Below are 24683 nucleotides of genomic sequence, written 5' to 3'. Positions count from 1 at the left end.
GCCAACCCTACTGGGAAGGAAAAAAAGGCAAAAGATGATAGAGTTGATTGGAAAGGTGTCTTTCTGGATAAACTGGCAGTTGAGATTCAGTTTCCTTATTTGAAGGATGCATGGATTAATTGGCCTCTTGTCCAAATGGCATGTGTAATGCTGTGGGATTTCACTTGTCCTGTTTCTTAGCAAATAGAATGATTCACAGAGCATGGGATGATTGGCACTGCCTGATCAGTCAACCCAGCGTCTTGTGCTCTGATCCTCTAGGGCATCCAAAAGGCAAACTTGGACCTTAAGGAAAAAGTGGAGGCTGAGGACATCAGCTCAGATGCCCAGGCTTCCCCAAAGCAGGCTTCAAGGATGAATGTTGTGCTGAAGAGAACCAGGCGTGTCAAATCCCAGGTACCCCTGTTAATTGGCTCTTACGGACAGAGGACACTTAACTCCTTCCACCAGCACAGCAACATTGGCTGTGCACCAGCCTTTGTCTGGTTGTGGAAGTCTGCTGAAAAGCACTACCAGGGAGCTGTCTTCATTTAAATAAAACCCAGAGAAGGGTTTCTCTCTGAGGCCTGGTTTGCTTATGGTGAATGCACTATTTATCTGAAAACTTTTAAAGCTGTTTTTTGTTTGTTGGCAAGTGGGTCTGGGTATGTTGGTAGTGAATTTATCTGTGAAAACTAAACAGATAAGACATTTGTGAAATGGTGGTTGAACCTTCTGCTTGTGCAAAATTAAAAAAGTTTTCTAAAACTTTTTCAAATATGCCTTTTAGTTACATGAATACAAATGTAGTAGTATATAGATAAGTCTTTGTTAATTGTGGCAATTGCACTTGGGACTGATTACCTCAAGCTGGACAGACTGTTTTTGTGAAGAAATGAAATAGATATGTAGGGGGATGATCAGTGATTGCTGGAGCTGTATAGGATTTCTACAGTTTGTCTGCTGAAAAGCAGTTTCTTTCTGCTGGATTATTGGTGTTCTAGGAACTTCTAGTATTCTACTAGGCAATACTAAATCCTGGGAGAACACCACCCCCACCCCTCCCCCCAAATCTCAATTCAAACTGAATCATCACCATTTTAAATCTCTATTATTAGAAACAATGTTGGAGGCTTGTCCTAATGGCTCCATTGCTTCTCTTGCACTGTTTAAAGCAGGCCTGTGCCCTTTGTCAAAGATACCTGTTGCAGCCAGTATCCTAAAGGTGGTCTTGTTGAGGTCTAGTGACTCCTTGCTGGCCCATCAGCGCAACATGGATAACACAATATGGAACAAACTTACTACTTGCTTCCTGCCATTCTAGACTTAAACACCACAAAGTTTTTTTTTTTTCAGATGCTTTTAAACTGCTCTTTTTCAAATCCATCTTTCTCTTGTCACTGAGATACTTGAGTATCCTTTATAAATTTTCATGTTATTCTCTGATGTCATGATTGATTTAGAGTGAATTGTCTTTTTTTAGTCTGTTTTCTCAACATACTGAAGCTGACTTGACATTATTTGTTGTAGCCATATAACAATGCATCACACAAACAGTCCCAGGATGTGATCTTAACAGATCTCTCACATTGTGTATTGTTAGTGAGCTGACTTACGTAACTGTGCTTTGCGTTTGAATGAATCTTGGAAGATGCCAGTATGACCTTTTTCTCGTACATGGTGTAGAAGTGTCACCACGTTACTAAGATCCTGTGGGATCTTTTTTCCTGCTGATTTCAGTAGAATAGTGGTACTTCTCATTTCTCCTTGCGGGAAAAATGATTCTGTGGTGATCCTGGCCTGCTGTAGCTGCTTAATTTCATTTAAGGGGGCTGCATTTCCAAAATGAGAGAGACAATTTTACTTGGATAATATGCAAAAAGTAAATACATATTTAAATGCCTTTTATTAGGCCTATAGCTGTGCTGTCTTTTAAACGTTACAGTTACTAAAATGGCTGAAACAGGTGCTTTAATACAGGAAAACCGACCTACTTGCAAAGCCAGGAGAAGTATTTTTTGATTGTGTTTGAAGCTATGTGTAACTCAAGTAATCTCTGGAACTGCATTTAGAAACAGATTTGTCTTCAGTAGAAGCGTAAACATCTGGGGAATGCTGAGAAATTGTTTCAGATTTCAGTGCAGCTCCTTATTGTAGACAGGACTCTGGTCATTGTTTGAAGTGTATACTTGGAATTGTACCAGAGATTGTCTTCAGAGAACAGGTAATACGCAAGTAATGTAAAAACCTGTTAAATAAATGTCATTCTGCTCTAGTTGAAACATCTGAACGATTTGTGTGTGGTGTGCCCTGTAGTCCAGTGCCTGGGTTAGTGAGCACAGATAGCTACGCTGACCTCTGCAACTCAGTAGACTTTTTCCCAAGTGCTAAAAGTACTTTCCAAAAATGCTCTGCATCATCTTTTTGCAGATCAGTTACCTAAGAATGGGTGATAAATAAAAAAGCATAAAGAGAGTAAACAGAAATTACTGAAATAAACGAAGATCCTTAGCAGTAGAAGGGGGTGGCAGACTTTTCAAAAGCAAGTCTTTGAAGTTTTAGAGAAAGTGAAGAATGGAAGAGAACAGGGAATGAGAATTCTTCTTTATGAAAGATGGATTGGGAATTTTTGGCCGCTGTAATCAAATGTCATTTGAATAAATTGTCTCTGAATAGGAAGAGGTTAATTTGGTGATGAGAGATCCTGCTAAGAAAAAAAAACTTTAATGTTTTGCTCACTTCCTCTTTTCTCTGAAGAAAGCTATCACAAATAAATACTGGAGAAGGGCAACTGAATTCCTAAAGGCTTGTAAAGAAAATGGCAACAAAAAGTAGGATGAATTCAGATTAGGAAAAGAGAATATCCTTAAGGAAATACTAAATTTAGAAGAATACTTTTTCCTTAGAAAAAAGCAGTATATCTTCATAGATGATATGTTAGGGTATATTTTAACTGGCAAGGGATTTGTCTAGTGAGGTTACATCATCATGATTTCTGGTAGAGAAATGCAGTACTGTAACAAAAAGATAATGAAAAAGATGAAGTGCTGTCTTTTCAAAGGATATTAACCAGGGAATTTTCTGAAAAACTAAAACAAATTCTAAGTATATCAGTTTTCAAGTTTTTTTTACAAATTTTGTTGATTACAGAATAACAATTAATAAAATAAGCTTCCATTTTTTTACTTTGAAAGATTTCCTTCCATGGGAATAATTGTGTGAAACAAAAGAACACTGGGAGATGCTGACAAATGCCCAAAACATGTAAATATTTTGATTCTTTGTTGTAACTATTCTGGTCTTGAGCATTGGGGGTGCAGGAGTGGGGATGCAAATGTTCCAAAATTGGTGAGGGTAGGACAACAGAAAAAGGTAGTGTGTGAAGCCAGGGTAGCTGGTTCATGTTAGGATTTGCCCATATATGAGAAAAGCCTTAGGTCTGGACTTTCAGTGTAGAAGGTAAAAGAAACAAAAACATGCCTGCACCCTTCAGGATGAAGAGGAGCCGAGAATAGACAGTGGTTTAATCAAGTTCATTTCACTTATATGGAAACAATATAACGCAAAAGTGTGTTGGTTAGCAATGAGAAAATGGCAAGGAATGCAAGGTTTCTGCTTCCATATGCTCACAGTTTTAAGTTTGGTGGGTTTATACAGTCTTAAAGGACACCACAGAAAGGTGATTCAATGAGGCTTCTGAATGGTTTTGGTATTTACACCTTTAACAATATCCTGGCAGTGTTCATAAGGTTCTATAGGAATCTGATCTTTAAAAACTATTTCCATTTCAATATGCAATCTGTTCTTCTTGAAAACTGTATAGGTTTTTCCAGCTGAGCATGAACAGATTGAGTCCACTTAGGTTTAGTGGAATCCAAGTAAATACGGGCAACGGAGTTAGAAAAATACATTTAGGTAATATATTTTCAAACAATGCTGTAAAACTGGAGAGAGGTTGCTGCATGTTAATGATTTACTTTTAGTAAATATGATGGTAAAATTATTTTTCAGCTATCACTGAGAAAATTGTCTTAGGACAATAGTGGGAAAGAGAAATTATGGAGATTGTTCATAAATGTTGCTGAAATGATGAAAAATTGTACTGTGCTGAGAAGTGTAATGTGGGTTGATTCTGTCAGGTTCTATTAGTTGAGAGAATGGATGAGCTGTTAATGAATTTCAAATGGGAACTGAGGGACTATGTAGTCTCCAGGTGGTAGGCATTCTTGTACAGAAAAACATCAGTGTTTCCTTATGACTTGTTAGCCAAAAAGTGAGGAATTTATGAGAAAAATTTGCAGTTAGTGTGTAATTTGAGTGGGCTTACAAAGTTGGTAACATAGATCTGAAGTGAAATTAATTTAATAGCAAAATAGAATTATTTAATGTTCAGAATTAGGATATCAGCAATAGACAGTTTGCAAAGATGCCAGCGCACTGCATACACGGTTCAGTGGGAACAGGGACTCTTAAATATCACTAAAAATTCCTTAGAGTGATCACGCCTAGGAATCAGCATTCTTTTCTTGTTTCCAGATCACATTAAAAAAGCCAACTGATTTAGTCTGAATATGTGGAAATAATTTTAGTTTTTTGCTTTATTGCAAATGCATTTGAACTTACTTAAATGCTTTTTTGGAAGTTTTTTTTTTGTTTATTGATTAAAAACTGTGAAAGTGTGTCACCCCAAGGAAGCTTGTTTCATGCACGATATATCAGGCCATAACTGTGGACAATAAAAGATGAAGTATCATCAGGAAGTTACTTGAAGAATAACCTCTTTAGAATTAGATATCTGCCTTCAATATTGCTAGATTTGCTGAGGTCTTTTAAGGTCAGTGAATTTCAGGAGGAGGATTGCGAATGGTGGAGAGTTCAGAGGCAACATAAAGAAAAATAGTGATGTGTTTGTGTTGTAGATAAAAATAGAAGATGCAGGTTCTTTTTATTGTTAGGTTAGTGGCAGCCATATGGGAAAATGAGGTAGGTCGGTAATGGAAAACAGGAAGAAGTTCAGTTGAACAGATCACTTCAGGAAACAGCACTGGCAGGGGCATGGAGCTCTCACCTAATGGGTCTTTTCATCTCTGATTTTGAGGTTGCAAGGGCAGCAGGAGTAGCTGTCATCTCAGAGTTGTATTTATAACATCTCATCACAAATAAACCCAGGAGCAGCCAAGCTTAAGGAAGTAGGTTGGAACTCATTAGTGTCATGTGTATGTGTCTACTCAAGGAAGCCGATAAAAAAATCCTGTTGAAACAGTGTATATGTTAACATCCAAGCACTTTACTGAATCATGGTGATTTTTAGAAAACACTGCTGTGGCATTCTTACTTATTTTTTGCTTAATGTCAAACCTAGTTCTCTTAATTGCTGTGTAGGTGACTTTCTGTAGTTTTAGCTGTAATACTAAATGGGAAATAATTTGGGAAGTTGGGTCAAAAATGCTGTCTTTTATTCCATTTGCATTTTTTCGTAGGTTTTAGCAACAGAAAATTATGTCTTTGTGCCTCTGTTTCCTTTCTTTTGTTGAACAGATGTCGGAGGGGAGTGGAATATAAACAAATTATGAACAGACCTGGAGGGGAAATATTGATGGTTTGTGCTGATGTGGTCTTATTTTTATTTTTAGGCGGAGACAGGAGAAATGAGTAGAAATACTGAACTAAAGAAGCTGCAGATATTTGGAGCTGGACCCAAGATGATGGGACTGGCATTGGGAGCAAAGGATAAAGAGGGTAATTAAATCTTGAGCTCATTGCTTTGTGAAGTAATGAGACTTAAATCTTTCTGACTGTCTCTAGAGACAACATTAAGAAGTAAGCAAATCATTATAACTGGAAAAAGAAAGCTAAGTGTTCTAGGGTTTCATTCATGAGAAAGATTTACAGGGTGCTTCATGTAACTTGGCAGAGTTTCAGCTCTTTATGTATTATATTGTAACAATAACAATTAAGCAGCTGTTGCATGAGCTGAGTGACTGGAAGGGAAAACAGAATTTGACAAGACTCGAACTGATCCTGCAAGCTAAGTGCACAAATTACGGGTCTAATTCACTCTGTTTTGTGAGGCAGTTGGGATCACCTGTGAGGATTAGCAAAATAAGTTTTCCTAATCCCTGTTGATTTTAGACTGGCCAGGTATAACAAGGCATTTTTGCTTTCTCTAGACTGTCAGGTAGTTGCTGATATGAAAGGCAGGGTACCAGGCTGGATAGCTACATTTTTGCAAGTAAAGTCCACCTTTGCGTGATATTAATACAATTCAACTTTATTTTACTTCAAGATGAGGTGACACGAAGACGCAAGGGAACCAGATCAGAAGCATTTGGAATGCAGATGAGGCAACGCAAAGGAACTCTTTCTGTCAACTTTGTAAGTTTGATTTCTTTGCTGTGATTTCTGATAAGAAATTCATGAATTTACGAAGATTTTTTTCGTAAAACAACCCCCACTCCCACCCCACCCCAAATAGATGAAAGGATGGAAACTGCAGCAGATGGTACTGTTATGGGAAGACTAAACAGTATTTTGAAAAATAATCTATGCTCTAGGTTTCCTTTTTAACCTTTTGGACAGGGAGGGTGTTGCAACATGAAGATACTTGCTGATCATGGGTTTGTGGGCTTGCTTTGCCACAGGCTTCACACTTCTTGCATGCCTTCAATAGCTCACTTACTATTTGAGCTCTCCTTCGTAGAACAGTTACAATACTGCTTCCTTAAACCGTATTTTGAGGTGCTCCAGTACTTCAGTTTGTTTAAAGCAATTCCAGCCTTTGTGTCTTTTGAGTTGAAAGTAGTTACAGAAGTCTATGCAAGAGAAACCCCTAAGGGGAAAAACGGAATCTTTACCACTCTGATGTGTGACCATGGAAAAGCAGTGTATAGTAGTTCTTAACGTCTTCCATAGCACATGACTTTTTTTACTGTTAGTGTCATAATTTAGCAACCATGAATGGATATGCATGCTTTTAATGTCTTAAGAACTAGTCTCTTCAGTAATAATTCAGCTGTTCTTTTTTTATTAGCTTGAGAACACTTACAAGAGCTTATTTTAAATTTCAACCATAGAAGGCCAAGGCAACCCAAAGTCTCTAGTAATCATATTTTCTATGTGGAAGTGCCTCCTGGGGGAAGAAACGTGAGAGAAGTTGGATATTTAAAAAACAGATCATTATGCTGTTGCAACTAAGTTAGAATTTGTGACTTGACTGATTAATTGTGCTACTACATCTGAGTATATGGTGTTCCTAGGTTATGTGTTGTGACCATTCTGTTTAAGTACTTTAATGTTTAAATATTTTGTCTAGTCTCTGTTTCTTAATAGAAAGCTATATTTGTTTACTCTTTCCATTTACTCATATTTGTAAGAGAAGATGAAAATACTGTAGCAATAGAATTGCTGTTTTCAAATTGTATTGCTGTAATCTTGTGTAATTCTGTGACTTAGTACTATTTGGTTGCACACTTTCTTAATACTTGGATGAGAGGTCGTCAAGGAAAGAAGTCTTTGAAGTGCACAGGTGATACATTAGCCTTACATAACTTGTCTGAAAAATACTGCGGTACAGTTTTGTTTATATTTATCATTTATCTTTTTGTGAAATGCTAACTGTGAAATAAAGTACAACTTTTTATCTCCTCCCCTCTTGATACATAACAGTTGATACATACAGATAGTATCATCATAGTCTTACTTACATCTTACTTACATGTTTTATTACGTGACGAGGAGGCTTATTTGTGGTTATTGCATAATTGCGGATCTGCTTGTTATGAATATATTTCAGTGCAGTCTTTGTATCTGACAGATCATCACTTAGGCTAGCGTCAAGATTGCATATGTTAATATGAATTTGGAGAGGAGGTATTATCAGTGATAACTAGCAAGTGTCACAGAATAGCCTTCTCTTACGATCACCATTTTAATGCATTTTTAGTTTTGAGAAGAGAACCTGAAAATGTCTGCTAAGGTATCCTCCCACCTGTATATATACTTGCAACAAAACCCAACTAGTTTGGTGTTTTAGACATGATATTTCATGAGGGTGAGTTTGTGGATTTTTTTTTTAAAAAGGGAAAATGATATGTTGCTTAATTGAACTGCATTATTTTTTAAAATTAAGAGACCTGAAGCAATCTTTAGTATATTACTGTATAGCTAGGAAGCAGCATACTTAAACTAGACTAGTGTGGCTGAGATGGGGTTGACAGCAAGTATTTAACACAGCTATGTGAACCTAATCAGCTGAAAAGCACATCCTTCATTATCAGTGCTACTCAAGAACCAGGCAAGACTGCGTTGATGTCTGACTTCAGGATTACATCCTTTGTTTCCTTAGTTTAAGGAAGGCAGGTTCTGGATGAGGAAACTTTTGTAACTTTTTTCCTATTTTTTCTCCACAGGTTGATCTGTATGTTTGCTTATTCTGTGGCAGAGGAAATAATGAGGACAAACTGCTACTGTGTGATGGATGTGATGACAGCTATCACACTTTTTGCTTGATTCCTCCTCTACCTGATGTACCCAAGGGTGACTGGAGGTGTCCAAAGTGTGTTGCCGAGGTACAGTTAAAGAACTGCTCAAGCTTTATATGTATGCTTATGTTCCTGGAAAGGTCAGAAGAAGAGTAGTTTAGCATATAGCTGTTCCATCTGGGTAGAAGCTGTAGTTTTGTTTGGAATATTGTCTAAATAAGGGGTGAATCTCCAACTGTTCTTGGTTGATGAGCCATAAGGAGAGAGAAAAGTTCCTTCTAGAGCTTGGGCATAACCTCTGTTTATTATACAGCCATGTGACAGCTAAAACTATGGCCTTTGCTAAGAGCTGGTAGTCGGAAATTAGGGTGAGAACTGGGTTGTGATAGGTGCTTCAGCATAATGATGAGACATTGTTAACTATGAAGTAATCAAAGGATGTCATTTGGGCGTAACACAGAGCTTTGATTATTGGGAAGTAATTATGGCATTGTTCAGAACAGCTTGTAGCAGAAAGTGAAAGAACTAATTAAAAATTTGTAGCTATTTTAAATTTGGTTTAAACTAAAAAAGGAGTTCTTGAAGCTTTGAAAGTGTAAACCAGTTGAATTTCATTGTTCAAGAAAGGATTGCTACCAAGTTCCAAGACATAACTGATCAACAGCCTAAAGGCAGCAAACATAATTTGATGGGCTTGGTATTTGTCTTAAGAAAACAAATTTTGCAAGCTCAGGAAATCGGTAGATGTAGGATTCAGAGGAGGAAAGTTTACTGTTTCTAAATCTGTGATTTCATAACTGGCTTTAACTTTTTAGATTTTTTTTCAGAAGTGGCAGTTGCACACGTGTATATTATGCCCATTTCCCCCCACATCCTCCACACCCTTCCCGGCTGTAGGCTTCTGCTATTTTTTTTATAGTGATGTATGAATAGTTGTGCAGCCGCATAGTGAGGTGGATGAGCTCGCTGCTCTCTAACCCTTCACCAAGAGAGATTAGGTTGTCAGATGAACTCAGGCAAAGGCTGTTGTGAGAGAGGTGGAAATTCGTAGTTAACAGGCAAGGGAAAAGATGCAACTAACCCTTTGGGCTTAACAGAATGGATTAAGCTGCTTGTTTGTTGTTCCCTTGAGAAAGCAATAAAGGAATATTAGCGAATTACAGCAATCCAATGTTGAGTTAATTTAAAGAATATAGTAGTAAATATAGTGATTGCAGTGGTTTAAAAGTGTGGAAACTCACAAGAAATCTCACTACTACTACTACTAAAAACACGAATAGATTGTTCCCAAGGGAAAAATATGCATGTAGGGAAAAAAATCAGGAAAGTTAAGGTGCCAAGTAAGTTGTTACTAGCAAATTATACAGGAAGTACTTGAAAAATTGTGGAAAAGCATTGAAAGAGGAAGAAGGGAAAAAAATAGCTATATTATGTAGTGGAGAGTAAATAAATAACAGCAGCAGGATGTTTGAAATAGTGCTTTTTGTGTCAGTCTTTAAATGGTAATTGTGCACAGATGCTTAATACAATGTTAGCAGGGTGTTGAAACAGAAGCTAGGAAGAATAGGGTAAGAGTTCTTTGTATGTATTCAGGTCAACATTGTTTGACAGTGTTTACAGATGTAGATTCTGTTGCAGGCTCCATTTAAGAACTACTTTGATAAATGTTGGGTATAGTCTAAGTATAGTTCCTCTTGCAGAAAAAGAAACTACTGATCTCTTGAATTTCTTTCCAGTCCTGTTTGTTTATGACTGAACAGCTGACTATCAGATAGCTACGTGTCATGTTTGTGTTCAAATGTCTTGTATATATACACATTGTGTCAGATGCAAAGGAGCTGAAAAGGACACTGTAGAAATGGGTGGGGAGAGTAGCTGAAATGTGAACAAGTATTTGTTGTGCTCTTGGGATGAATGGGCACAGAACAGTGGAAGACTCGGAGGTTTTCTGTCAAGTGGATCATGTTTGTTGTTAGCTGTGTTGCACTGTTTTAATTTCATTCTTCCTCTTTCCTCCTGCATGCTTTCACAGTGCTAAATCCGTAGATGATTTGCTGACTTGATAAGACTGAAGCACTTGCAGGGTTTGTTCCTGTGCAGTTATTCTGCAGGTGCTTGAATCAGTGCCTCTAAGAAATGTTTTATGGTTGTCTAAGCATCTTGTGTGCTGTCTTACTCTGTGGCTGGCAGCAGTAGATGACGAAACTTAGTTTTGGACAGGAAAGCAGAAGTGTGTAGCGTTGGGGTTTACCGTGTTAGATTAGCTTCTGTACAATTAATTCTGTTCTGTTTCTGTTGTGGCAGGACTTCCTCAGCTGAGAAAAGCATTCAAAACTGATAGCTTATTGTGTTTGGTAAGGACTCAGATGGACACTAGGGGTTTTTTGCTCAAAATGTAACTGTGTCATAATGTGCTGCAGGGAACAGTATTTTTATGTTCTGTCTCCTAGGAATGCAACAAACCCCGTGAGGCCTTTGGATTTGAACAAGCTGTCAGGGAATATACTCTCCAGAGCTTTGGTGAAATGGCTGATAACTTCAAGTCTGATTATTTCAACATGCCGGTCCATGTGAGTTTCAACTTTTGTTGTGATTCCTTGTAGGGGAAAAAGAGAAGAGGTTTCAGCTGATCCTGGATTTTTGCTGAGGCATCTTAGCTTTGTTTAAAAAGGCACCATAAGCTTCAAACATGTAAACAAATGATTTAGCTTTCTGGCATCTGGTCTCATTTCAACTTCATTTCACCCTTTTCCTGTAATGAAAAGATAGCTTTATTTCTTGTTAGGGTATGCCTGATTAGCTGTATTCTTAAGTTCTTGCCCTTTTTGATTAATTGAACCAAGTATCTTGTTCTTGTTTGGCAAAGGGGTCTTCCTCCTGTCCTTCCTGTGGCTTTTGTTTTGGTTTATTTTGTTCAGAGGATAAATCATTGTCTTCCTCCCTTGATACATTGTGTTTTCTTGTAGACAAGTCAATGCACTGAGTCTGTCTGATAATCACTTTTTTTTGTTCTGCATCTTAGCACTGTTTTTAAAACTAGCATTTCTGCTTTGGCACACTTCCATGATTCCACTGTCCTGTAGATTGCATGTTAACACCAAGCTCCTTCTCCTCTCAGGGTTCTTTGGTAATTTATGGGCATTCGTGCTAAAACTTCTACCTTTTAAGGACTCCAGTTTCTGACACAACTTTGGGACATGGAGGAAAGCAAGGAACAAAGCTTATTTTACAAATAAACTTCATAAATGAGTATAGGTCATAGTTGTAGTAAGCTATATGAAGACTACACTCTTGAACACAGTGCTTTATCTGAATTTCCTTACTGTTACTCAGAAGTTCTGATAATTATCCTCTGAAGTAGTTTGGTTCTGTTCGTTCTGTTTGCTTCTTGGCTTCTGCTGGCTGTCTCCTTAGCCCCTTCTTTTTAGCTGTACTTCTGGTAACCCCATCTTGTTTTATTCATTATATCCCTTACGACGTGGCATCCTATTTCTGTTGTATTGCAGCTACCACTAAGGATACAGACTCAACTGTATGACTTTGAAGAGATGGAAGGGGGAGAGGGAGTGGCCTTGGTGTCTGAAAATTCCTGGGCGATTAGTAATGATTTACTGCTTGAATGATAACTTTTATGTTGGGTCTTACCTGCACATACACTGACATCTTTTCCACTTTCAGATGGTTCCCACTGAACTTGTGGAAAAAGAATTCTGGCGATTGGTGAGCAGCATAGAAGAAGATGTCATTGTGGAATATGGGGCTGATATCTCATCCAAGGACTTTGGAAGTGGATTCCCAGTGAAGGATGGCCGACGAAAGCTGATGCCGGAGGAGGAGGTGAGGAACAGGATATGCAAACTGACCCCATTCTTTGCTCTTCGTAAGATTTCACAGGAAGAATTTAGGTCAGAAATGAGAGTGGATTTTTTTCATGAAGAAATTACTTAAGGCTGTTGCATGCACTTAACGACATTCCTTTTTGGTTGGGCATTAACCTGATACTTTTGGTTCTTTTACAGATCTGGTTGCTGATAGATAAGCTACTTTTCATGATTTATGTCACACCTGTTTTGTATTACTTAGCAGGCAAAGATGTGCAAGTTGTTACAGTATGTTCATGTATGAGTGGATAAGATTTATTTTTTTCTTGTTCTGAACCTTTTCATTACATACTTGATTACAGAAACAGGATTCTTACCTCCTTAGGAGGTTCATAGTAGGTAAACCGAACTAATTGGATTTAGCTTCTGTCTCTGTATACTGTAAGAATGAAAAGATGTAGACATAGCATCCTATTATGAAAAATTCTATACAGAACATCTGGTAAATATATTACCTATTTTCTCCTCAGACCTTACTGTAGCATATCAATTTTATGGCTGCTTATATATTTTAAATTCAGACAAAATGAGAGTAAAGTTGTTGTTTTGTGATTGCACAGCCTCAGATCAACTTATACTGCTTACTGGAAGAGGTAATCCTGCTCATTATTGTCTTCCGTCCATACCTGCATCTTCCTCCCTGTACCTTTGTTGGCTATACAGTGATCGTGTAGCTGCTTAATGAGTCAGAACTGCTTGTGGATCTACTTGTATGAAAGCAGTAATTAAAAAAAGTATTTTCTAGCCAGATCACTTGAGTCATCTGAGCCACTGCATTGTCTTTATAGTGTCAGAGCAAAGGAAACAGCAGGAATATGTGGCTGAGTGTGTGACCAGTCCTTTCGGCAACTATGGGATATGCCTAAGATGACTGTGAATCTGTGCTAAAAGCTTTTTTTAAGGTGGAAAGCAGACTAATGTTGAAGCACAGTTGTGAGCTTTTAAGGCAGTCTATTTGGATTCTCATTTTTTTAGGTACAAATTGTGTGTATTTGAAGGTAAGGTGGGATCACTTGACTAGTGATGCTGTCTTCTCAGAAATGAGTGTGTAGGAATTACTTTTGAGAAAACTTTCTAAAGTAATATATAAAGAAGATAAGATAAACTGCAGTGCAGTAAAGCAGGTCTTCAAAAAGCTGAAATAATAACATAAATTTCACTGTGTTGTTTAGCATGTTAAGTTATCCTATTTCATTGAAGACTTCTATCCTTCGTTCTTCTGCTACTAGCATTGCTGGCATTTTGTTCCACCAGAAAACCATGAAACCTATAAACTTGGGGGGTGGGAATCAAAGCCTGAGTGTATTAGCCTTGGTGCAAAGAAGATGAGCTAAGCATGTTGAAATACTAGGACTGGCTTTAAATCTTAGTCTGATTAATTGCTAAGGTATTTAAGGAGTTATTTCCTAGTTTTGATGCTTCATTGTTGCAGAATATTGCCCACTATCTACTATAGAAATGCATAGGCTGATCTCTTTCTTTGTAATTTCCTTTTCTGGAGTTGGTGTCCTTACATTCTTCTTATTTGTTCAGAATTAATTTTCTTCTTTTTTTGGCAGGATTATGCGCTGTCTGGTTGGAACTTGAATAATATGCCAATTCTAGAACAATCAGTCCTTGCTCACATCAATGCAGATATCTCTGGCATGAAGGTACCTTGGCTGTACGTAGGGATGTGCTTCTCCTCATTTTGCTGGCATATTGAAGATCACTGGAGCTATTCCATCAACTACTTGCATTGGTATGGGCTCTCCTTTCTGTGTCTACCTTACGCTGCCCTGTTTGCTGTTATTAAATTTTTAGTTCTACTTCAAAGTGCCTATGCATGCTGATGGCGCTTTTAACCAAAAAGCTAAATGTCATGAGTGGTCCATATTCTGAGCTGAGGCTTATTAAAAGTGAATACAGATACTGTTTAAACATTCCAGTGTTTTTTATTAACTGATTAAATATTCTTATGTTGCCAAAAATCCAGAGTCACTATAAAATCATGTTGTACAGGCTCACATCTTTTCTAAGGAAGCTTTTGGTTTTGAACTGAGTTAACAGTTCACTGCTTTATGATTTAAAGTTGGTATGCTCCTATGCTGGAAATAGAGACTTCTGGCTTACACAGGCATTTGAGCTGACAGTTCCGCAACAGATCTATCTATACATAGAAATACTAGCCAAGCGAAGAGAAATTTGAAAGTAATTCTGAGTTTCAGAACAATCCTAAAAGTGTTGTGGTATTCAGCTTTTGTGTTTGAAAAGAATCCTGAAAGATAGTAACTGTTTGCAGTGCAGTCTTCCCAGTTCATCAGGCTCGGTCACAGTGGATGGAGCAGGGGGAAGGAGCGGAGAAGCTGTGTAAAGCACATTTTTAGAATACAGTTTGTTGTATGTCTGGTAAAGATGAGTTGATAGTCTTTTGACTGTGATTGCACGTTTCTGGAGAAGCATGTTTTCTAGCAAGATCTGATCCACAGACTCTGGCGGGGAATTAATTTTGTTTTGAGCTCAGTTCTTGTCCTCAGCATGCTGTTAACTAGATTAGTATGTGAGGGTTTATGTCAGCTGGTGAGTTCCAGCAGCCCAGATGCAGAGTAGTAGTAATTACTCACTGGAGTTTACTGGCTGTAAACCACTGTCTACCAGCAGGTGTCACTGAAGCCTGTAGGAAGCACAGAAAACGCTGTGCTGTGCCTCATCGAACTTGTGGGATGGTTAGTGACAAGATTATTAGTACAGTTAAATAGTGCTATGTAAATGGTTTCAGATATTTCAGCAGACTACTGCTTAATAAAAGTACTTCTTAATAAAATAAAATTATAAAATAAACCTCAGCATTATAGATACTAGATTATTGCAGTTTATTTTGGTTAAGACAGGACTGGAATAGTATGTTCTCAAGTAATTTTGTGTTTATTTTTGGTTTTGTTAAGTATGAGGGAAGAAAAAGATCAACCATTTAGGCGTCTCTTTTTTTTATCTTAAGAGTCCAGTGGGCCACTGGTTTTCAGTAATCGGTTATGTAAATTAGGAGGATTATTTCACTGCGCTGTCTGGTGTTTTATTCTTTCCACTTCTGCTTAGCTGGTATACTGTTCCATTGGTTTCAGGAATGTTACTACTCCAAGCCTGAGTGGAGGAGTACCATGATCTCTTTTCTCTTAAATGTTAGCTGTGACGGCCAAGGTTTTGTTTAAGCTTGCTTTCTTCTTCCTAAAGGAAAATAATTGCCCATTCTGTCTGTGTAGAGCATGGTAAATGACAATCATCTTCCATGTTAGGCTTTTCACGGCAAATCTACTGTCAGTTATTTTGAGAATTGTGTTGTAGTGTAATTGATTTTTCAGATCAGAATAATACATCCTGAAGATGATGTTTGTTGATTAAAGATACTTTTCTGTCTATATGCAAAATATTTGGCTTGTGTGGACAGTGGTGCTAGGTTTGAGGTGTACTTTGCAGTTGGATGGCATTATTACTTTCCTTTAATATATTTATTACTGTGGTTGTGTTTTATTAGGGGAGAGCCAAAGACATGGTATGGTGTGCCCTCTCATGCAGCAGAGCAGCTAGAAGATGTGATGAAGGAATTGGCTCCTGAGCTATTTGAATCCCAGCCTGATCTCCTGCATCAGCTGGTCACTATTATGAACCCAAATGTACTGATGGAACATGGTGTACCAGTGAGTAGCACATGAGCATTTTTTTACATAAGTACTCCTATGCACTCTTCATTCTGTGCCAGGTTCATGTAACAATGGTTTGGCATACTCTGAAGAATTTTTATGGTGGACGTTTATACATACTCAGTTCATTAGCTATAGGGTGTTTTTTCAAGCTGTTTTCTAGCGTCTTCCCTAGACTCACCACAAGATTTATATTATCTTATATCAGAAGTGAGTGTGCCAAGTTTCTTACATATAATATCTTACAGAACAAGTGTATGTGTGTGTTAAATTTTAATTAAAAAAGCCCTTACCCCACCATAGCAGAAAATTTGTCTGTGAAATGCTTTTAATATCTTTTGGTAGTAAAATACTTGTCTTGTGTTCATTAGAAATCTCAGCATTACAAAATGCTTTCCTGACCAAACATAAAATTGACTGCAGACCTTATTTAAGCAGCAGTCACTATCATTTGCTTTTGTCTTAATATAAATTTGTTCCCCTGGCAAATACCCCAACAAAGCAAACCATAAACTGTTTCCAGAAGCTTATGTACTTTGTAGTGCAATGGACTGAATGATGATAGAGAAACATCCTTTTGGGGATTTGTAAAGAAAATTTTCAACTGTTGGCTTATATATTCAGCTTTTTTGAGTAAGGCTATAAATTGAGGATTCACTTCAAGGATTGGTTCTGTCTTCTTACCACTGTTGGTGTAGCTGTATTGCCTATGGTGTTTTATAGGACGAAGAAAGAGGTGTTCAAACATCTTGTAATTATGTCTTAAACTCTGTTGTAAGTTTCATGGGGTTTTTTCCTTTCTCTTCACTTGTATTAGGTATACAGGACCAATCAGTGTGCTGGCGAGTTTGTTGTGACCTTTCCTCGTGCCTATCACTCTGGATTTAACCAGGGATATAACTTTGCTGAAGCTGTGAACTTCTGCACTGCTGACTGGGTCTGTTCTTTTGTATATGTTTGCTGTATCTCCGTGGTGATCTTCTCAAGAAGTGTGTTAGTGACTTAATTATCTGAAGAACAGTCTTAACTCACATAGCATGTTTTATGTTTATAGTTCCTGATACAATGGTTAAAGACTGATGTAAGTTTGCATTATGCAAAATAATTTTGATAAGCACGTAATTTTTAGCAGCTTCAAGCTGAAACTTTGGCATGTGATCTTATTTTAGGTATTGATCTAAGCAAAAAAGTGACATCCCACAGTGCCTTTAGCTAGTCCTTCTGTGATGCCTCTTTCTGAATTTGATACAGATTAATGTGCTATCTTGAATAGTCGTTACGTGAATGTTGGAGGTAGGCATAAAACAGTCTTTTGTTCTCCTTCTGTGCCAGCTCATTGTACATTTTAATCGTGTTAGTTCTTGTTCTAATAGCTGTGCCACATCAGAGCATAGCTTATGTGGACTCTTAAGTTGTCAAAAGTGCGTCCTATCACTGTCCAGGGCTTACAGCTTGAAGTTATGATCTCATTTGTAGTTTATCTCTCTCTAATGTCTATTTTGCTACTTTCAAATGGGAATTTCAGTCCTTAATCAGAGAAATTTATTCATTTGTCGGAAAAGTTATCTGCAGGACTGACAGTGTGTCAGTGTTCTTTTTCTCTCCTGTGCTCATGATGTAATCTGTGCATAACTTCTGTGAAAAATTGCTAAACTCACACCAACTGTGTGAAGTTCCCTTTGTTTATGCAAAATGTAACCAGAAATCTGTATAGCAAATTCATGTAGCAATTTATATTTTTTATTTTAAAAGGACAAAATAAGTAATATTGATTTTGGTTAACTCTAGGCATCTTGCGTTAAATGTTGATGTCCATGTGTAATATCCAGAGGGCAGTGCATTCACCTTAGCATAGACTAGATGACTCCTTTTTGGTGCTAGTTCTTTGGACTGGGAGTAAAAACAACTTAGGACAACTCTTACACTTGTGACTGAAAGTTAGGCACGTAATACGGTAGATGCCCCCACAACATGGGTACCCTGTTTGTCCTCATCTGTAACATGATTTAAGGTTGTTATAATTGGCTTTGTCCCATAAGATACGTCTCTTGGTCTCAGTCTTTTCTCAGATTTTGTCAAAGGAAGGAAAGTGGGAGGTAAGAGATCATCTTGAAAGGAGATCATCTTGAAAGGTCTTTTCCCAGTATGACAGATGTCGGGATTTTTTTTGTAGCTTCCCATTGGGCGTCAGTGTGTGAGTCATTACCGAAGGCTAGGACGTCATTGTGTTTTTTCCCATGAAGAGCTGATCTTCAAGATGGCTGCAGATCCAGAGTGCTTGGATGTTGGGCTGGCTGCCATGGTCTGCAAGGAGATGACTCTAATGATAGAGGAAGAGACACGGTTAAGGGAGTCTGTTGTACAGATGGTGAGTAACAATAGACAACTCTTACTTTGCTTGCAAAAGAACTTTTGGCTCCCTCCTGCTCCCCGCCCCCCTCCCTGGATTAGAGTTTTTATAGCAAGTGTCTTGCCTGTTTGTTTATTAGGGTGTGTTGATGTCTGAAGAAGAGGTGTTTGAACTGGTTCCAGATGATGAGCGTCAGTGCACAGCTTGCAGAACCACATGCTTCTTGTCAGCTCTTACATGTTCCTGTAATCCTGAGCGTCTGGTATGCTTATACCATCCGTCTGATTTATGTCCATGTCCCATGCAGAAGAAGTGTCTAAGGTACACAGAACTTTTTTCCCCTGCTTTTCTTCCATATTCAGTAGTTTGCTGGAGACCAGTGACCAAATACAACATTTGGCCACACTTCTGTCTTTACGGAGTATTTTTATCCTCTTTAGTTTCTTCATTCCAGGGCCACAGGTATTATGTATGTTCTGTCTTTCTGGCCTGGTTGTGGCTGGAAAAACGCAATATAAGCAATATCCTGGCTTTTGTACGGGCATTAATACTTTATTTTCCTTCCACATCTCCAGGTACCGTTACCCACTAGAAGACCTTCCTTCTTTGCTGTATGGAGTGAAAGTTAGAGCACAGTCTTATGACACCTGGGTCAGTAGAGTTACAGAAGCTCTGTCTGCCAGTCTCAACCACAAGAAAGGTCAGACTTCTGTTGTTCATAGTAGGATGTCCTGAAACTCTTACATTTCTTCTGTGTTACATTTAATGAGATAAATGCTGTGTATTGTTTAGTGGAAAAAAGAAATGAGCTAATCTGAGAGTGTAATGCAACTAATTGTGTGTTTCAAATTGAACTAGCCTTGAATGAGTTGGAACCTTGATTGAAGGCCTTTAAAGCAGTCTAAAATCTCTTTTGTTTTTGCATACAAATTATTTCTGTACTGTTATTACAGATGTGATTGAGCTGAGAGTAATGTTGGAGGATGCTGAAGACAGGAAATATCCAGAGAATGATCTTTTCCGCAGGCTCAGAGATGCTGTGAAAGAAGCAGAGACCTGTGCTTCAGTAGCACAGCTGCTTCTGAGCAAAAAGCAAAAACACAGGTAGGACAGGCATTTTTTTCCAACAGTTTCCATCTGTCTGTTTTGTTACTTGATTGGATCTGGAAACGTAAGAATCCTGAGGTGTCAGTGCCTACTAACTTCTGTCAGTGTTTCCTGTCTGCAGTGCTGACTCATTGAGAGGTAGAGGAGGCAGATACAGTGGAGCAGGCAGATACACAAGGGGCCAAAAAAGTGGACTTGGTTGGAATGTGTTAAACATATTCAGCTGACTTGGGTACTGAAATGTGAAAGCTTTTGGAGGAGGTGTTTGATCACTGATCAGGTGTTTCTCTGAATGTGTGGGAGAGTTGTAGGAAAAGACTAGAGAAAAAAATGCAGAGGAAGTCTTGACATGAATATATTTTAAGTAGCATGGCTAAGTACATAGCTTAAAGCCATGGAAAGAAAATCTGTTAAGACATTGGATTGCAAAGCAAGATGCTTGAGAACTAGGAAATACCAGTTATGGTTGATAAGGCAAGTGCAGCTGTATCTTACAGTACAGCATTTCTCAAAAATACTTATAAATTTGCCAGCTGTTCTCAAATTGCAGAACATGTTGTGATGCTGATGGAGTTACTGGAAGATGCAAAGGTTGCCAGCATTGACTGGAACAAGAGGATCTTGGGGAGCAGAGCAGTGTAGCAGAGCAAAAAGCCCTCACAGTTTGAGCTAGTCTTTTACTTCTTGGGAAGGACCATGGGAGGCAGTGATGTGTGGTTGAAAGTAGTGGCTTGCCTCAGTGACTTTGGGCAGTTTAGTTAGACTCCCTTGGTTCTCTGTATTGCCTGCCTAGCCTGTGGCTGTGTCAGTGTTACTCTGTCCCCTGACCCTACCTCAGCAATCTGCTGGATGTGTCCCTTTGTTCTGCTTTCATGAGCCTTCAGCAACATGTTCTTCCTTCTCTCCTACACGTTCTGTGCACTGAATAGAAGTCCCATTAAATGAATACCTTGTTAATTATAATACCCAAATTTGCTACACAAAACATAACACATATCATAATTGCTTGAACACTGAAATGCTAGAGTTACACCACAGATCCAAGTATAATACCTGATATGATTGGAAGGCTATTATAAAAGAGAGAAGCATTTTTACTATGTTTGAAGGGAAAGGAAGGCTGTCCTGTTTGGTTTTTATTGCTTGTTAGGATTCCACTACCATGGAGGTATGGTCACTTAAAATACTGGTCTGGGTGAGGGAAATGTGCTACAGGGGTTGCATTACCCTGTTCCTAATGTGGTTTAACTTTTTTGGTAGCTCGCAGGTGTTCCTGCTCTCTTGCTGCCTGCTCTTCCCTCTGCTGTGGTTGTTGGCCTTCTTTCAACAGACTTGCCTTCAGTTAATTATTTCCAGCACTACCCCAAGAAACACAAGGGGTGGAAAGATCTGACGATTTTCAATGCTGTGTCTTATCTAAAGCTGAGAGAATTCTGTGGGGCAAAAAAAAGGACTTTTATATACATCTGAGGGCTGTTGTATGCCAAATAGCAACATGTTACAAAATGGAGGTTTGAGAAAGATTTTTGAAATCTTTGAACAGTGCTAGGAAATTTAAATATAAGATCATGTTCAGCTTCTTTTAACATTTGTGTTCGTATTTAATGCGTTGAGAAGGATCACATTTACACAGAGGATAAGGTTATTAAAAAAGCAAAATAAAAATGAGTGCTCAAACAGAACAATTTGGCAGGGATTAAAGGAGCAGTAAACTCATGCTCAAATGTAGCAAAAGAAAATCTATTCCTTGTGCATCTGATAATATATATTAACCTGAAAAATAGGTGATGCGTACCTGTGAAGATGTATCCAATATTCCAGTTCTGTGTCTCTCTCCACTGTTGAAAGTTGAGTTTCCATAGGCAGGGACAGTTGTATCATTTTGTTTGTGCTGTGGCAGTCCATGGTTGGATTAGGGACACAACACCAGTGCAGTGTTTCAGAGGGGTGCCCTCCTACAGTGGTGTCTCGGAGCACCACACCATTCACTCTTCTGCAGGAATATTGGAGGCACAGCAGGCTCAGCGCAGCTACTACTCCATCCTGTCTGTCATCAGTGTTTTTTTCCCCTCTGAGTTTCAGATAGGCTGTAATTATATTTAATCATTAATCTAAATTTTACTTTTACAATTACATGTAAGTCCATAGTTTGAAAGATGAAGTTTTATTTTTCTTTAATGTTTCTGTAGTAATAAAATGTGGATTCACTAGCAGGGAACAAATCTTCAGTGTTTTCAAATCTGTCCTGTTGTGAAGTTGTGCCTGCCAGCGATATGTATACCAAATGTTTAGTTTGTGCAGTGTGTCACTTGGAAGTCTTTTACCACACAGAGCGGGCTTGTTATACTTTATTCAAGTGATACTTAATGGAAGTGTCTTTGCAGAGCACATCCTACTCAGTAGCAGTCTTCTCCTCTTGCAAGGCCAGTTTCTCTGGCTACAAGAGAGAGCACTCTAGAACATAACACTACTTTCAGAGCTTGTTGCTGTTACTTATCTCAGATGTCTTGTCAGTGCTTGTCATGGCAGTCAACCTCTTGAGCTGCCTAAAGGAGGCTTTTTGGAGCTATGTTCTACCTTTTTTGAACAAACTCAATTTGAAAGACAATGCTACATCTGAAAAGCAGGGTAAATTCTCTTGAAGATGCTTAGAGGAATTACGTTAGACTTAGTTTTCAAGATTTTGGAATACTTGTGGAGTTTGATTTCTTTAAACTAAGTGATGAATTTTTTTTTTGTAACTTCTCAGTAATCTTGTTAGTTTTGTCACTGGGAGTAAATCCAGGGATTATAATCTTAACTTTCACCTAATATTGTTTAATTATGTCCATTCATACAGCAGACAGAGCCAAGATAGTGGAAGGACACGGACCAAGCTAACTATGGAGGAGCTTAAAGCTTTTGTACAACAGTTGTTCAGCTTGCCCTGTGTTATCAGCCAAGCCCGACAAGTGAAGGTAAGTTTGCATCTGCTCCTCAGATGATGTCGTGCTTTTTACTTTGTTCTGTTTTTGTGGTTTTGAGATTTATTTAAACAGATAACGTTGCCTGGTGTAAAGGATGAAAGGCTTTTTTCTTTAAGAATCAGTTGTGCACTGGCAGAGGTGGATTGAGTGGGGTGTTTAATGTCTAGCTTCTCATGTAAAGCAGATAGCTGCTTTGCAATGATACCCCTGGCCTCAAGAAAATAAAAGACTCTGGAAAGATGTAGCTCAGTGTCTCCCTGCTTTACTGGGTAATCTTGCTGGTGTTACTGGAGTTTTGCTGATGATGTTGCTGCCTGTCCATAATGGAATGGTAACATCCGTTTCCAGTTCATTTATAAGCATGTCGCTAAGTGGGCAATGACAGCATTTGTACTTTCATGCCAGTATAGTCATACCATTGAATATGTAGGGCTAAATTTGGGACCTTAAGCGTGGGTATCTAGTGCCCTGTGAGATACTCTGAAGTATTTCACCTGGCCTCTGTTGCCATCTTCAAAGAATACCTTAGCTCTTGTGTAGCAGTCTCAGACAGTGTGGGGTATTGATGGGGTATTGCCCATGCAGTTGGCATTTAGGCAAGCAAACAGAGCACTTTAAGTGACAATGCATTCGTTTTCTAAGCTGCCTGTTGCAATGGGCATTGTCAGATGTAGTGGTCTCACTTCAGTTAAACCAAGGTAAAAGATCCCTCCCACCTGTCACTGTCCAGATGGCCCAGTTTTATCTCTCTGAAGCAGTTACTCCTATTCCAGCACTGTTAATGCTCTCTATAGTGGTGGAATTCCTGATTAAATCCTACCCTTTATATTTTTTGTGGAAACTTCTGAAGATTACATTGATGTGTTTCTTTAGGGGAGAGGGAAAGCAGTACCACATTGGCAATTGTTCTGTAAATACTTCTCAGCCTTGTTTTCCAGGTTACAGCCTCCTTAATCTGTATGCACAGCCCGTGTTTCTTGTCCTTCATGTATATATCTTTGCACCTGTCTTTGAATGGATCTAGACTAATAAGTAATCCAGATCGTACTGATTCCCCTGGCTGCTATTATCGTTTATCACTCTGGCAGTCTGTATCGTAGCAAGTGTTTTCAGCAGCAATCTTAATTTGTTTCTCTGTCACTGATGATGAAATGTTAAATAGTGTTTCACCTACTAACCAAGTTCTAGAAAACTCCTTCAAGAAACAATAAAGATTTTTCAGCTTGAGAAATGGTTCTTGATGTATGTTAATCATTTATTAACACACATGTTCTCTGTCAATAACAATTTCAAGAAGAACGTTCTATTGTGCTAGATTGAGGGCCTAAAATTCTAAACATTACCATATCTGCAGCAGCTACTAAATAACCAAACATACAGTTTAAAAATGTTAGTCTTGTTTGAGAACGCCTCTTTTCTGTGTTTACTAGTGTTAATTATCTCCATCTTAATTAATGAATTCTGTATTAACTTTTCCATGGTAACTCAATGTTGGTGTCACAGAGAGACTTTATATTGGACTTCTTGTCTTTACAATATTGGCATGTTGTTGCTGAAAAGAAGTACCTTCAGAAATCTGTAGGACTCCAGGATACAGATTTTCCAGGCCTGTTGATGATAATCTTTTCCCAGCAGCTAATAGTGGAAAGTATGTTGTTATCCTCATATGATAGGATGATTTTACTACACTTCTTTCCACATACAAACCAGAAATATTTACTAGTATTTACTCATGAAATTTTATCATCATCTATTAATAGATCTATACGATTGTTCTCAAAGGAGATTTTTTTTCTAATGTATTTAAAACCTTCTTATAATTAAGACATAATTCTTTGATGACAGAGCTGTGGACATGCAATAAACTCTTGACAGTTTTAATTGGTGTTTTTGTCTAAATATTTTCTCCCAACTATTCTCTTTTCCCACTGCTGCTCAGCCTTAGGAAACTGGTTCTGTTGAAGTATTCTGTGCGTGTGTATGTTCTTGAAGCTTCAACATAATCACTAGCCAATAAAATAAATATTATCATTTTACTGGTTACAAACCATAGTCTCCTAGTTTCTGAATGAAGTCAGATAATGATCATTTATGCCTAAGCACTCACTAACTTTCAGCATGGCATTTGAATGCAATTATCCATCATTATGAATTGCAAAATAATTGTCATGTTGGATGATGAGTATTTTCTAACATAAAAGGCATTATAATTATTAAACTTAATAATTTGTCACTATAAAGCA

The 24683-nt window shown here is 38.1% G+C and overlaps 1 protein-coding gene across 1 annotated transcript in view; it reads left to right on the top strand.

The window, feature by feature from the left end:
* KDM5A (lysine demethylase 5A) overlaps nt 1–24683 on the top strand; it is a 49684-nt gene that overhangs the window by 6396 nt on the left and 18605 nt on the right. The window contains 14 exon segments of the mRNA XM_055807294.1: nt 262–396; nt 5613–5718; nt 6266–6354; nt 8388–8546; nt 10910–11029; nt 12138–12296; nt 13900–14081; nt 15852–16014; nt 16835–16954; nt 18191–18385; nt 18507–18688; nt 18943–19067; nt 19321–19471; nt 22314–22431. Of these exon segments, the coding sequence (XP_055663269.1) occupies nt 262–396; nt 5613–5718; nt 6266–6354; nt 8388–8546; nt 10910–11029; nt 12138–12296; nt 13900–14081; nt 15852–16014; nt 16835–16954; nt 18191–18385; nt 18507–18688; nt 18943–19067; nt 19321–19471; nt 22314–22431 (2004 nt within the window).

The sequence above is a fragment of the Falco peregrinus genome, chromosome 6 (genome assembly GCF_023634155.1).
Source record: "Falco peregrinus isolate bFalPer1 chromosome 6, bFalPer1.pri, whole genome shotgun sequence".
Lineage (NCBI taxonomy): Eukaryota > Metazoa > Chordata > Aves > Falconiformes > Falconidae > Falco > Falco peregrinus.
The sequence above is the reverse complement of the archived record's forward strand: the minus strand, read 5'-3'. Positions and strand labels throughout refer to the sequence as shown.